Source organism: Cucurbitaria berberidis (assembly GCF_010015615.1).
Source record: "Cucurbitaria berberidis CBS 394.84 unplaced genomic scaffold K460scaffold_2, whole genome shotgun sequence".
Taxonomy (NCBI): Eukaryota; Fungi; Ascomycota; class Dothideomycetes; order Pleosporales; family Cucurbitariaceae; genus Cucurbitaria; species Cucurbitaria berberidis.
In genome coordinates this window covers 435,509-448,487 of record NW_024468936.1, presented here as the reverse complement: position 1 = coordinate 448,487, position 12,979 = coordinate 435,509, and the positions used below count along the sequence as shown (strand labels likewise).

Genomic DNA, 12,979 nt, shown 5'->3' with positions numbered 1-12,979 from the left:
CTAATTTTGAAACATACATGATCTCGTCGAGGTTCATCACCATAACAGCAAGCATGAGCGGATTCCAGGTTACCTCACCACCCAGAGACGGTATGGTATCCGAGAGGAGATCTTCGCAAGGATGAAATGCCCTACATTTTGCAGAATCCGAACATAAGGAACAAGGCAACGTTGCAAGTCGGAAACCGTAACTTTTGAGAAGCGAGGAGCGCGAAAGACCGAAATATGTTCGGGTATGGCTGACAGACTCTTGAAGGATCTGTAAATGGAAGTCGTAGAGGTGCCGCCGTCAGTCGTGTTGAATGCAATGATGTTGAAAGAAACCCCAAACAAAACACAGCTGTCCATGAACTGAACAGACAGTAAAGCCCTAGAATGAGAGGGACACCACCACGCCGTAAAATATGCGCGACGCTGCGATCATCCCAAATACAAAAACGGGAGTAAAAGGGCAGGAAGGGCCAGTTTCAGCCATTAGATACGTCCACCTAAGACGCAATAGCACGAGCTGGAGCGCCTCCTCCGCGACGGTTGTTCTTCGCGCTCTTCACGGGCTTGGTAACGGTACTCCAACCGTCGTCCTCGACAGCCTCAGTGGTAGTCTCGGCTGGCGCAGCGGGAGTGCTAGACTTCCGCCTCCACGAAGCTTCGGCCTTTGGTGGGTCGCGCACAGCTTCCTGTGGCTTCACACCCTTGTCATCGACAATCTCGCCGTCAGCGTCCTCATCTTGGCCCGCGGAATCACCGCCCTCTTCAACTCGCTGGAGAATCTCGAAATTGGCGCGTGGCTTCTCTTCTCCACCTTCCTCTTTCTTCTTTTCGGTCGGGGTCGCAGGAGCCGAGTCCTTTGATGCTGCTTTCTCCGCAGCTTCCTTTGCCTTCCTCTCCTCGCGAGCCTTGTCATCCGCCTCCTTCTTCTGGCGTATCGCGAGCTGCCTCTTCTCTTCGATTTCCTTCTCGCGCCCAGCGGTATCAATGGGACGAGCGGCGCCGAATGGATTTGGCTTGTCTGAGTGTGTCTCTGGCGCAGGTTGAGCCTCAGAGACAGTTCGCTTGGCCAAGTTCAGTCGGGGACGACCGGCAGGTGCAGCGGGTTGAGGTGCTGGAGAAGAGGGAACACTGGCGTCAGGTGTGGCTGTGGGAGACTGAGCAGGCGCATCAGGGCGCATCTTGGTGCGCCACTGGTTGTCGAGCTCAGGAGCAGTCGGTTGCCTATCTTGTTGCGGCCTTTCGCTAGGCTGGAACTCGCGGCGCGGTCCACGAGAGCCCTCGCCTCCTTGACCCTCACCCCAAGCTGGAGACTGACGACGCCCCTCGCGGGGTGCTCCTTCAAAGGTTCGCGGCCTGCCGCCCTCCCGTGGAGGCCCGGCTGAAGCAGCAGATGGAGAAAGCGGTCCCTTTCGCTCCCAGTTTCCGAAGTCGCGCTCCTTGCCATCACCTGCAAAAGGAGGAGGGCGGCGGCGTTCACCGCCGCGCTCACTACCCGCATCAGATCCTGCATCAAAGCCACGTTCACGGTTAGACCCGAAGCCGCCTCGGTCGGATGTGCGGCGCTGGCCGGGAAGATCTGGAAGGGGTCCCTTTCGTGTCCAATCTGTGATTTCCCTGGTCTCAGGGCGGTCTTTGGCTGCCAAGCTGTCAGTGTCTTACTCGACCGACATGTAAATGCGACACGTACGTGGTTCTGCAACGCTGACCCGGACGTTTCTGCCCTGGAACTGCGTGCCAGACAGGTCAAGAGCCTTTTTCAGCCCTTCGACGGTGCCAAACTCGACGTAGCCGAAGCCCTTGGGCTTTCGGTCTAGCTTGTCCTCGACAATGCGCACGTTGGTGACGTCGCAACCGGTGAAGAAGTCGTTTACGTCACCGTCGGTGGCGTCGAAGGACAGGTTGCCCAGATGGGCGGTATACGGCGGCTTCGAGGGGAGGGGGAGTTGCTCGCGTACTGCGAAGCCACGGTCGGCTGTGAATAGACATTAGCGCACACACATGGGGAACGTCTTGGGCGGCTGCCTACCAAAGCTGCTGGTGCTGCGGTCACCAAAGCCACCACTCGAGGCGTACGAGGGCCTGTCGCCTCCATAGCCGGCGCGGGCACCACCTAACAAAGTGTGAGTATACTGACATGAGTGGGGATTCCGTGCGGGTCGGAATTTTGGCGGGGAAGTCTTTACCAGCTGCTCCTGTCAGAGTTAGTACTTGCAGAGACTCGAGGAGACGGATGTATCCCACTCACCAGGCATTGGCGCATCCTCCATCTCGTCAGCCCATGATCCCAGCGCTGTTGTCTGTCAGTCTTCTGCCCTCGCGGCCGACCCGATGTGGGGGAGGGGGAGGGGGAGGTTGCGGGGCGTACTTTGGTCAACAAGGAAGTCTCCCAGGGACATTTTCTGCTGTTCCTTCTTCTTGGGCGCTGCAAGTAGGGGCATTAGCCTGGGTTCATCAAATTCGTCGCGGTGCAGAGCGGGGCGAGGGACGCCGCCTGCCGTTTCCGCACACACCGGGAAGGCTGCCTACCCATGATTGCGGTTTCTAGGCAACGCGCAGTCGAATTCCGCGCGCAGTGTGGAGAGGTAGTGAAGGCGAAATTGGTTCTTCAGAGAGTCGTGGGCGTGGTAAGGTGCTACTTGGACTCGTTGGGCGTTACAAAGTGGAGCCCACCACGGAAATCTCAAAGGTCGTGGAAAGTGCGAAGCCGCTTAGTCATGGAAAATCAACCACGACCAGCAACATTACGAACGCCGAGCCCCCGACTGCACACGGCACTGCACTGCACTGCACGCACTGCACGCACTGCACTGTACCGCACCGCATCGCACCACAGGACCGGCGAATGGCATCAATGAGAGAGCCATGAACACGCAGCATGACCCGCAGCATGTGACGCAACCCCTAAATGTCGCCCGCAACGCGGCATGGGTTGGTGGAGCCGCTGGTACGTACACTCCATCGACACCAGACACATTGCCTCATCACGTGTTCCCACATACATGCCCCTACATTGAGCTTAGACGCCGGGCCTCAACACATCCTTATGCCTCTTCTCCTCTTCCCTTCTGACCCCCGTCCATGCCTTCCAATCATCAAGTCATCTAACCATTCTCAGCAATTCCCGGCACCGTCATTGGCGCCTTCTATGGCACTCTCCGCACCCAGACTCCCGTCCTCTTCTCAGTCATCTCAGGAGCGCAATGGTTCGCCATCGGCACTACTTTCTGGGCCGCCCGGACTTCGGTCCTCAACCAAGATGGCCTACTGAACTGGTGGAACATCACTCGTGGAGTACCCTCTCATCTTCGCAATGATCTCAACCCCACCCTGAAGGACAAGGTCCGCGCCTCAACCATAGCGGGCGCATGCACTGGCTTCAGTCTAGGCTTTCTCTTTCGAGGACCTCAGAATGTGATCCCAGGCACCATCATGTTCACTCTCTTTGGCTGGGCGGGGCAGCACGGCTACAACTACCTCGATGCCAGGAACTCTAGTGAGCTCCGGGAGCAGGCGCAATTAAGAGAAAAAGGGGGAGACTCGCCAAAAGAAAATTTTATGCAAAGAATCGCCAAGAGCAAATGGAGTCCCATGTCTGTGCTTAGCGATGAGGAGTATGTCAGCTTGATGCAAGAGAAACTTTTGAAGGTCGAGGCAGAGATAGCAATCATTGATGACCGGATCGAGGGGTTCAGGGCAAAGGCAAAGGCAATGGAAGTGCAGGAGAAGACCAAGCAAGCACCGGAGCAAGTACCAGAGAAGGAGTGAGGTCCAGCCACTGCCAGGAGTCATTTTCATAGCTCGGAGTGATGACGTAAGATGTTTCGATGTCTTCTTAGATTTTCTCTGTAAACTTTTGTCTGTCTGTGACAATTTCGGCATGCGACATCTATCAGCATAAGCTTTGACCACATGTTCAGTTTCAGGTCTCACTATCTCCTGTCCGCAGTGTGGCCATCAGTCGCCCTGTCTCGTTTGTCACTTTTCACATCATCATCATTCACTGTCTTGGCATACACTACATCTACGTGGTAGTGACAACCATTTCGAACAGCGATTCCTCGATATGCTAATATCTCGTAGTTACTTCTGCATTCACACTGTACTTTGTTCTTTCGTGGCGGTCTTGGATACAAGAAGCACAGTCACCGCTGGCGCGACAAAATACATGGTAGTGACCTAGAACTCTTCCTCACTTGCTACAGCCTGGGACGCTGCTATAGACTCTGAGTCCTTAAAGCAGAAACACCAAAGGTGTCTAAAGGCCTTCAGACTGCGTCGCTCATCTCGTTCGACGACACGCCCTAGGTCAAACATGCTAGCACACGGCACGTCGATACTCTCACGAATGCAGAGATCACACAATCTCATCATCACTCCCATTACCATCCGTCTCGCTTCACCTTACCTCGTCATCGCCGGCGTCGGAGAAACCACACGGCACGCAAACGCAAACGCACGCGCGCCTTCACCTGAAATGATGGCCGTCGCACCGCCCCGCACCAAAGACCCTCATGTTTACCTATACCGCCTATATACTGAATTTATTCCGGCCTACTCTCATCAAACAAGCAGCCCAGCTGAAGGTCGAGAGGCGGGACCCGTAGTGAGCGTTCCTCACTCCTGGCACCCGGGTTAATCCCGCCAGACCGCCGTCACCTGTGCGCTCGTTCGAATCCCACTCAAACCTGAGTGCGAACGGAAAACTGGGATTCCAAAGTGGCATCGCCCGGTTTACGTCGCACTCCCTTCGGGGAGTGTGCTTTTTTGCTGTTTTCCCGCTTTCTTTTTTTTATTCTATCTATATGTATTATACGGAACTATCATGTGAAGGTATATTAACAAAGGTTTGTCGCGTAAAAGCGCAGAGTATACAATCCTAAAACTATACAAGCTAGCTACTGCAGCAGTCCCTAAGTAGCGCATCTTTAGGAGCCTTATATATAGTAGCTTTATACAATGTTATTAGCTTCTGGCGCGATATCACTTTTAGCATCTTCATTCTGTGCAGCGGGCGCAACGTTACTTGCTGATGGCGAATGCATAGCCCTCGCAGACCCTGAGCTTGAACTTGAGCTTAGGTGACTTGCGGGCGACTTTGAGCTATCCTCCACCGATTCCATGCCGTCAGTACCTTCTTTGACAGACCCCGCCTTTGACTCCCCCGCTGCTGTAACTTGGTCTCCTCCGTCGCCTTCTTTAGCGTAATCCATACCCGCCCTCACCCCATACATCGCCATGCCCAGCAGCCCACCTGCTCGTTTCTTCGGCCTGCCCTTCTTCCACGAGGCAACAGTGTATGGTCTTTTTCCTCTGCCGCCTGCAAGCCAGCAGAGCGTTGGTGGAAGACGATCTGTGTCTAGCAAACACGAGGATGAGCCGGCACCGCCTCGGAGATGAGGGCTCAGGTTGTTGAGAGAAGGGGATTTAGAGATGCCGGGCTTGTTAATTAGTGAGTCTGCGTGTTTGCGAAACAATGGGGGGCGTCGGAGGTAGGACATGTGGGGTAGGGCATGGTTGTGTGAATCAGTCCCAAGGACGGTTGCTAATTGTAAAGATGTCGCTCCGTGGCCACCCCTCGAGATGTGGGCTGGTAGAGGAACCCTTCCACATGCCCTTTTACTGGCTCGGACTACACTCGCTGGGTCAGGAGTGCGTGAAGGTGGGAGATCAGCGTCGCTATCTACGTCGCTACTATGGGAAAGACACGACCCAGTCAAGAGCCACGTCTTCAGTTTGAAGCCGCAGTTTTGCTCTGGTGATCGCTTCCCTGCGCTGCCCCCTCTCAGTCTTGATGCTGTACTTTGGGACCCACCTTTGAGTTCTAGGCGTCTACCGCCTACTTTCGGTGTAGCACTTGTTTCTGGACTGCTGGAAGTAGACTGGCTTTCAGAGGGTTGAGGAATAGATCTCGTTGGTCGATAATATCCGGCTTGGGTTCGTGGTGGTGGTGAACGCCTTCGGTACACTTCGTTATTTTCCAGCTCCATGTTCAAACTTGTAGGTCGCTCACGCCTCGTGTTACCTACAACCACTCTCCCAGTAGCCTCCACTCGCTGAATCGTTAACGTTGTTAACTGTGGTTGTGAAGGGAACAATGATCGTTGAACGTCAGAGTGTCTGGCAGAAGCAGAAGAGATAGGGCGACCGTAGAAAACTGTTTCTGAGTAGTCCGCAACAGCAGGCAAAGTGTTGGCTGAGCTAGGTCGATCTACTCTCAGTCTTAACGGACTCGGTGAACCAGCACGGAGAGCGGCCAAGTGCCCTTCAACTTCGCGTTTATGCACGTACGGATAGTCCTTTGCATTCGGTAAGCCATGTATATGGTGGAGCCTGGGGCTAGCTGATCTCACTTTCAAGTCTCTATCATCCCTTATATTCGACACAATGACAGCTGTGCCTGTGATGACAGGCCCTTGCTCCACAGAATGTGGGCCATGCGAGTTGTAGGTTGGACGGGGGTTTCTCGCCGCAGGTAAACGGGGCACAGGAAGTGGAGCCCTTCTCGGCGGGTTCCCAATTCTTCTCGCAGCAACCGCAGCTGGAACTAGTCGCGGACCTTCTTCAGGAGACAAAGAAGCCTCCCTAAGTTGTGCAGGACTGCTCCAAATCGCAGGGTTGGTCCTGTTTTCATTACGAGATGGTTTACGACCACAGGCAATATGCGCAAATGGACTCTTTGACCGACATTTACTACACGGCCGGCAGGAGGGTGGTATGCCAGAAGTCGGTCTCAAAGGAGGTTTCAGCCCGCAGAAATCGTAGCGGGATTGTTCGATGCTTGGAAAGGAGTGGTAGCTGCTTGGATCATACGGACATGGGCTGTCGGCATCTGCAAGCGTCGGAATATCAATTCCAGGGATGAGCTTGTGCTGACTACCAAGGAGCCCTGAACTGCCAATGGCCCTACCTTGGGTGCCAGGGCGAAATGGATTGGGTGCCGTGGTCGAGCGTTGCGTTGGATCATGTTTTGGGGTCGATTTTCGTCGAGGAAGATTAGTTATCATCGAAGAGAAACCAGATGAGAGACGCTGTGAAAAGGACTGTGGTCGTTGGGAAGTCGGACTCTGCGTTCCTGGAGGAGTAGACTTGCGTTTGCTCTTTTTCAAATGTGACATACTAAAGAGTGAGGGAGATGATCGAAACATATGCGAGTTCAAGAGGCGAATGTCAACTAGAGAGAGCGTTATAATTGTGATTAAGAAGCTGAGATGGTTTCCCTCCAAAGTCCGTGAGCTCTGGAAGTGGTTGGCTGCGTAGATCTAGATTCGAACATCGAAATCGGCCTCTTATGAACTGTAAGTTGGACGTGAAGAGCGGCGATATCGACATGACGTGGTGGTCGCATTGGCGTATTCACATTGACCGGACGACGAACGATTGAAAAACTTCGAACGCAACACGTCGACGTTAAGACAACGCCGGAGGAACAACCGAGCAGCAGTCGCTAGAAGTGAGCGAAGGATTAGAGTCGTGTAATCGTGGTGAAGAGTCTTGGAACAGTCATGTGTAACCTCGATGTGCTGTCTAGCAGTGTATTACCTATTGGAGATTGAGAGTTGAAGAGGATGGCGTTTGGAAGACGTTAAAGTTCGAACTAGACATCATAAAGTCGTATGCGTTTGCAATCTCCAAACCACTCAGTTGTGTAAGACCAGTCATCAGCTTGGCCGAAGTGATGACCTAAGGTGGATCCAGCATAGATGGTAGGTATACAAGTATCTCGCCGCAGCTTAGATGCTCAATTTGGCAATCAGGAAGTCACAATGCGAAGGGGGTGGGATTATCGACCTAAAGTAACGACTCGTACAGGCAAGGCTCACCTTGTTATGCAGTTCGTGGGAACTAACATGTCAAAGTGAGGCTCGGCAGGCAGACGAAATAAGGGTGACAGCAACATTGTGGCACAGTCTCGGTCTTCTCACCGCGCGTAAGGATTGAGTATGTGGGTACAATATCTCTGCATACATAATTAGCGGTGTATCCGTCGTGAGCGAGAAGTGAAGCTAACATAGAACATTTTGAACACTTGCACAGCGCGCACTCAATACACGAGTACTGTCAAGTAAGGCGTGAGTTTTGTACATTTTGTGACGTTACCAATCCATCCGATGCCCAAGAAACACTGCACCGTTTGGTCGTGCAACGTAGCACCCAGAGCCAGAAAGCAGAATGGCTACAAACAATATGCAACTAAGCCTCTTGAGCATGGCCACACGCACGATAAGGCTGAATCCCGCTGACTCATGACCTCTGCATGCACACCGATACCTCAGGTCTTGATCCGCGACTTTGCTTCCGTGTTCCGACAGTTGCCTTTCTAGGATATCCCGCATACTCGGAGTTTGAAAATTCCATTCATGCAGTCGCCGTGTTACTTGAACACTGTCGAACAAGGGCAGATGCTTTCACAGCAGAAAGTCTAGTTGGTGGGTAGAGAGACGGAGTATTGGGCTTTTAGTCCTTTTGCAACTAGTACTGTCGATGCTCGTATAGAACTCTTGCCTCTTGTGGTCGTTCTTAAATTTTTGTGAAAGCTGTATCACAGCGTCTTCTCTTTCTTCAAATCGTTGAGGACCATGTACCGCGACAAAACGATCCAACCCCAACGGAACCAGCGCATCTGACTCTCATGTGCCGTCGTCATGGCCATCTGAGCGGTCCGGTAGCCGGCCGGTGAGCTGGCAAATAGCAACGGTGTCGGAAAGCTGCCAAGCTCCTTCTTCTTGATGATAGCGCCAATTATTGTAGCAGGCGCGTCCAGCAAGCTAAGATATTTGCGGAAGATAGAGGTCGTAGTGAGGGTGTACAACTTGATTGGACATTCCCACCCGCTATGTCGATGCATAAGCGCCTTTAGAAACGTATGTGCGCCGTCGTAGAGGGACTTGTGGTTCGGGTGTGAGGAGACACCGTGGGCGTCGAAGGTGATGATGGCGTCAACAGTGGCCTGCGGTGCTTCTTTGGACGAGATTGTAGCCATTTTCGGGGCGAAGGCGGTGGTAAGGAGATTCGATATCAGGCGAGGGTGCCAAGTTACCGTCATTGAGTCTGGGAAGTTCCTGTACACTAATATTAGTGGGCTGTCGGTAGTGTCTTAAGTCAGGAGCGCCTACTTGTCTTCAATGATGAGAATGTCATCCTTGCTGCCAATTCCAAGCTGAAGCCCGCTCTTGATCAGTTCTTTCTTCCTTACTTGGCCTAAGCCATCTGCATCGCCTATGTCACAGCTTGTGTCAGTTGCCATTGCTGGCGCATATAAGAACTAGCTAGGGCATACCGCTGCTCAGACACAGGATTTTGACGTGATTTCCGTGTTCTGGACGCGTCAAAGCCAGCAAAGTAGGCGCAAAGAACATGGCCTCGTCATCAGGATGAGCGATTAGGAGCAGGATGCGCTTGTTCTGTAATGAGGGGAACGAGGCACCCAGCGTGCTAGTGTACATCCAGAAGCCGAAGAAGATGAGGGGCACAGAGGCCCAGGCTATCCAGTTCATAGCGAGGCACGGCAACAAGAGGACTCAGAAGCTATCAGAAGACAGCGGATGCTGCTATGGTCACAATGGAGGAAAGGCGGTGCTGAAACCTAACGGGCCGTACCGAGGCATGGGCGAGCTTTGACCCACGTCATGTTGGAGTTTGTTCCAACAACAGCACGCGACGTTGCTTTTCCGCACAAACTCACAACACACTCGTTTCAACCAACCTCATCGACAATGTCTACTGGCAACCGGAAAGAGCGGCGAGCAAAAGAGTCGAAAGGCAGCTCAAATAGCACCGGAAGCGCTTTCCAGCCCACCACCGACCTCGACCAAAACGGCGTAGAGATGATCCTCAAGCACCCCGACTATTCCGCACCGAAGGGAAAGACACTGTTTCAGCTTGCAGACGAAAGGCAACGAGAGTTGGATAGGGCCAAGCCGGGAGGAGGGAAGGTGAGCGAATCGAGCGTTGACGGCGACGCTGGGATAGGACCTGCTGGGGATGCCCTCTTATACTCGACTTCGATGGCAGCACTGCACCTCACACTCGATGTCATCGTTTACAGTCAGTACCGCGAAGAGATACTATGGGGCGAGATCTTCAGGCGGGCCGCTACTGCAACGCCTGTATTCATCCTGCTAGTGTACCTCACCCACGTCGACTTCTCGTATCGCTTCCCCATACTTAGAGAACTTGCATTCTTTGCAGGCGCTATCGTTGCGGGGTGCTATTTGGTATTTTCTGGCAACAAGCACGGCTATTTTTACGTCATGAAGGCTGCTCCTCCAGTTGGCACGCTCTGGATCTGGAGCGTCATCGAGATGAGCCTGCCATATGCAGTGATCAGTGCACTCAGCGTGTTTGGTTACACGTGGTGGAATGGGTTCAACTTCTTTTGAAGTCTCGATTTGATGGGCAGGTTATACGTTTTGGAGCTTCGCTATTGCATGCATGTGCTCGCGGGCGGAGAAAAGAAAGTCGTAGATGATGAAAGTGGGACTTGGACAAGATCCTTTGTATGGGAGGGGGGATTGTGTCGTAGTTCGCAACGGACTCGGAATGGCTAACCATAAGCCTCGAGGCACGCTTGGAATGGAACAACAACCTTTAAGTCGGGATGTAGCATCCAACCCTTCGAATTCAACAAAGCTCCATTTCCCCTCAACCTGGCCTCATCAACGTCAACGACCTTCCTTCCTCGATCCCCCGTACTAGACGTGAGAATCAATGAAGAAAGCAAAAATTACGCCAGAGACAGCCCACGCAGAGCTATCAGACGCAGACCAGGCCTGCCATGTGCCATGCAGCCAGTCTACGCCGGTCGCGCGAATCCATGTGCTCGCGAACCCTGATCTTGGTAAGTATGGGAAAGGAGAGCAATGGAAGGGACGAGAGGAGGCAGTCATATAGACGTCGAGACGAGTAGGCGGAAGGACACGTGAATGCACGTGAGTGTTGCAGCCTGTGTTGGGGCGGTTCGCGTGAGACGTGTGGAGAACTGGGGCGTTATAGGCACGTGGTTGTGGAAGCCTGGAGGAAACCCAGCATGTCGAATGAACCCCCAAGCTCAACGATTGAATGTCCCTTGTTTGGCACACCGTTTAGTACGCGATGCATTAGTCGTGAGGATTCAGACTTTCGCATGCAGGATGACACGTACATACAGTACGTACCAGCGTCCCAGCACCATAGTGGACGCACTAGGACTTTTTCCATCTGGCGCTTCTTCCATGTTTAAAGGCTTGCAGATTAATCAATGTACACAATATGGAATCGTCGTGGGCGATGTTGGTTTCGATGTCGAAGGAGGTGGCCCGTACTCACGCTTTGGCGTTTTCATGCGCCTCAGTTGCTGATCATGTCCTAAACGAGACGTACCTCTCAACAAGTCGGACTCGTACCACAGCTAAGTAGAGCCTCGTTCCTAGGCCTTGGGAATTTGGAACGTGGCCTCTTGCCTTGTCACTGTTTATTAGAATGGCTCTGCTCTGGACAATACTTTGCAAGTGCTGAGATAGCTGTTGAATTCGTTGTATATCCAAAGGGGTAAAGTTGCACCTGGCGGGGAAAAAGTTCAATGGTGTGAGCAGTGATCAGGAAAGTGTGCCGATGCCGGAGAAGATGTCAGGTGAGGACTGTTCTTGGATTTTGATGGTTGCGGTAGCGGTCAAGAGATTGTGGAGTTCAGCGGAGGATCTGAAAGAATTGTGGGTAGAGTCATTTGGAAGGGTGTGAAATCTCCAAGCTAGTGAGAGAGGTCTTGTATTGTCTATTCGGAAGCGTTGGGCGTGTGATGTTCGATGGAATGTTCCAGATGGATGCGAGACTGTTGTATTTCCATTCTCCACAGGAACATTGAATGCGGAACATGTATCTGTTCTGCCTCAGTTGGAAGTGAGGTCCTTGTCATGCAGGAACCCAGACCGGTTATAACCCATGAATAACCCATGAAGACGGCTAGGGTGTATACCCAAGAGTTCGTTTGTGTGGTGGTTCCCGGTTTCAGTGTCCTGCTATCAACATCCGCGGACACGGTTGTGCGTGCGTGGCGTCGGAAAGCGCGCCCATGGGAGCGACTCGCCAGCCAGGCCCAGTACGCCAACGAATGAGCAAGCGTGTCAAGCGATGGAGGGATGGGATTAACAGATTCCGTCATGATGATACTGACTTGAATCAATCCATTAGACCACCTGCTTGCTTGCACTAGCCACTGGCTAGTCTCCATGTAGCCAAAGCTTGTGTTCGTCGTGGTGGCGCATGGCGAGAGAAAAGCTGGTGTGCAACGAGCTCCCTTTCAGCCTGTCAGGCACGTGGCACAAGTATGAGGGATGGGAATATTTCGTGACCAGGCACTATAGGACAGCCATGGCGTAGAAGGAGAAGGGGCTCGGGGTAGCCGTCGGTATCAATGGCGTTGGCGTCTTTCTGGCGCGTCGAGATGGCATTCTTCTGCGCCAGTATAGGATTGTGGCTAACGGCACGAATCCGCCCATGACGCACATCCTCGAACCTGGGCGGCGATCGCGTACATGCGAGTCCACATTCACTGTCGACGCTCGTCATGTCGACCAGGGCCCTCCTCCTTCGAGCCTGGCCTGGGCTCCATGTCGGGCAACATGCAGCATAACGCAGCCGTGGCAGCTGGCAGGGCAAAAGGCATCCTCGCATCAATTCAGGAAAATTGAATAGCCAGAAGGGAAACGCGCTCTCTGGCCCGCAGCATCTCGATCCACGGCTGCACATCACTGCTCGTCTCGGTGCACGCCCCCTGCGGTCCTGGCGGGGAGTCCATTAGACAATAGGCTCAGCTGTCTCTTGTTTTGGCCTGCTGGCTGGGAAATTTCGCGTTCCCCTACGTCATACATTCGTCGACAACCCGCTTGCAGCTCCCCCCCCGTGTCACGGCAACCAACGCAACCACGCAACCCGCCCTCACTCACAAATAATAAAGCCGCCCTGCCCTCCTCGTTTATACCTCTTCCTCCACACAAAACCAACCAGATACCCA

At 53.2% G+C, this 12,979-nt stretch overlaps 6 protein-coding genes across 6 annotated transcripts; 2 read left to right on the top strand and 4 right to left on the bottom strand.

Annotated features, from left to right (window-relative positions):
- Positions 1-271: 271 nt before the first annotated feature.
- K460DRAFT_52119 (uncharacterized protein) lies at positions 272-2,693 on the bottom strand. Its single transcript, XM_040938488.1, has 7 exons — positions 2,518-2,693; positions 2,357-2,413; positions 2,237-2,281; positions 2,175-2,183; positions 2,018-2,101; positions 1,679-1,963; positions 272-1,627 (listed from the first exon to the last, which is right to left on the bottom strand). The coding sequence occupies exons 1-7, from the start codon at positions 2,519-2,521 to the stop codon at positions 489-491; spliced, it is 1,623 nt and encodes a 540-aa protein (XP_040789598.1). The 5' UTR covers positions 2,522-2,693; the 3' UTR covers positions 272-488.
- A 113-nt stretch (positions 2,694-2,806) lies between these two features.
- Positions 2,807-3,927, top strand: K460DRAFT_363147 (uncharacterized protein). The gene is made up of 2 exons (XM_040932768.1): positions 2,807-2,935; positions 3,107-3,927. Exons 1-2 carry the CDS (start codon positions 2,854-2,856, stop codon positions 3,754-3,756), a joined length of 732 nt encoding a protein of 243 aa, XP_040789597.1. The 5' UTR covers positions 2,807-2,853; the 3' UTR covers positions 3,757-3,927.
- A 1,013-nt stretch (positions 3,928-4,940) lies between these two features.
- On the bottom strand, positions 4,941-7,106 carry K460DRAFT_413841 (uncharacterized protein; the record flags this gene model as incomplete). Its single annotated transcript, XM_040937632.1, has 1 exon — positions 4,941-7,106. One exon carries the CDS (start codon positions 7,104-7,106, stop codon positions 4,941-4,943), a length of 2,166 nt encoding a protein of 721 aa, XP_040789596.1.
- Positions 7,107-7,904: 798 nt separating this feature from the next.
- On the bottom strand, positions 7,905-8,427 carry K460DRAFT_52082 (uncharacterized protein). The gene is made up of 2 exons (XM_040938487.1): positions 8,074-8,427; positions 7,905-7,948 (listed from the first exon to the last, which is right to left on the bottom strand). The coding sequence occupies exon 1, from the start codon at positions 8,322-8,324 to the stop codon at positions 8,085-8,087; it is 240 nt and encodes a 79-aa protein (XP_040789595.1). The 5' UTR covers positions 8,325-8,427; the 3' UTR covers positions 7,905-7,948; positions 8,074-8,084.
- K460DRAFT_52075 (phosphatidylinositol glycan class L) lies at positions 8,428-9,571 on the bottom strand. Its single transcript, XM_040938486.1, has 3 exons — positions 9,269-9,571; positions 9,105-9,207; positions 8,428-9,050 (listed from the first exon to the last, which is right to left on the bottom strand). Exons 1-3 carry the CDS (start codon positions 9,483-9,485, stop codon positions 8,531-8,533), a joined length of 840 nt encoding a protein of 279 aa, XP_040789594.1. The 5' UTR covers positions 9,486-9,571; the 3' UTR covers positions 8,428-8,530.
- Positions 9,572-9,780: 209 nt separating this feature from the next.
- On the top strand, positions 9,781-10,555 carry K460DRAFT_363142 (uncharacterized protein). The gene has a single exon (XM_040932767.1). The coding sequence runs from the start codon at positions 9,816-9,818 to the stop codon at positions 10,368-10,370; it is 555 nt and encodes a 184-aa protein (XP_040789593.1). The 5' UTR covers positions 9,781-9,815; the 3' UTR covers positions 10,371-10,555.
- Positions 10,556-12,979: the final 2,424 nt, after the last annotated feature.

Bases quoted from the DNA above. Each gene is read 5' to 3' on its own strand.
- K460DRAFT_363147 (XM_040932768.1), top strand. From the start codon at position 2,854: ATGAACACGCAGCATGACCCGCAGCATGTGACGCAACCCCTAAATGTC. The intron at 2,936-3,106 runs GTACGTACACTC...AACCATTCTCAG, and splicing joins ATGGGTTGGTGGAGCCGCTG to CAATTCCCGGCACCGTCATT.
- K460DRAFT_52119 (XM_040938488.1), bottom strand. The intron at 1,964-2,017 runs GTAGGCAGCCGC...GTCTATTCACAG, and splicing joins CCGCAGCACCAGCAGCTTTG to CCGACCGTGGCTTCGCAGTA. The intron at 1,628-1,678 runs GTACGTGTCGCA...ACAGCTTGGCAG, and splicing joins GGTCAGCGTTGCAGAACCAC to CCAAAGACCGCCCTGAGACC.
- K460DRAFT_363142 (XM_040932767.1), top strand. From the start codon at position 9,816: ATGATCCTCAAGCACCCCGACTATTCCGCACCGAAGGGAAAGACACTG.
- K460DRAFT_52075 (XM_040938486.1), bottom strand. From the start codon at position 9,485: ATGAACTGGATAGCCTGGGCCTCTGTGCCCCTCATCTTCTTCGGCTTC. The intron at 9,208-9,268 runs GTATGCCCTAGC...GCTGTGACATAG, and splicing joins AATCCTGTGTCTGAGCAGCG to GCGATGCAGATGGCTTAGGC. The intron at 9,051-9,104 runs GTAGGCGCTCCT...ATTAGTGTACAG, and splicing joins ATTCTCATCATTGAAGACAA to GAACTTCCCAGACTCAATGA.
- K460DRAFT_52082 (XM_040938487.1), bottom strand. From the start codon at position 8,324: ATGCGGGATATCCTAGAAAGGCAACTGTCGGAACACGGAAGCAAAGTC.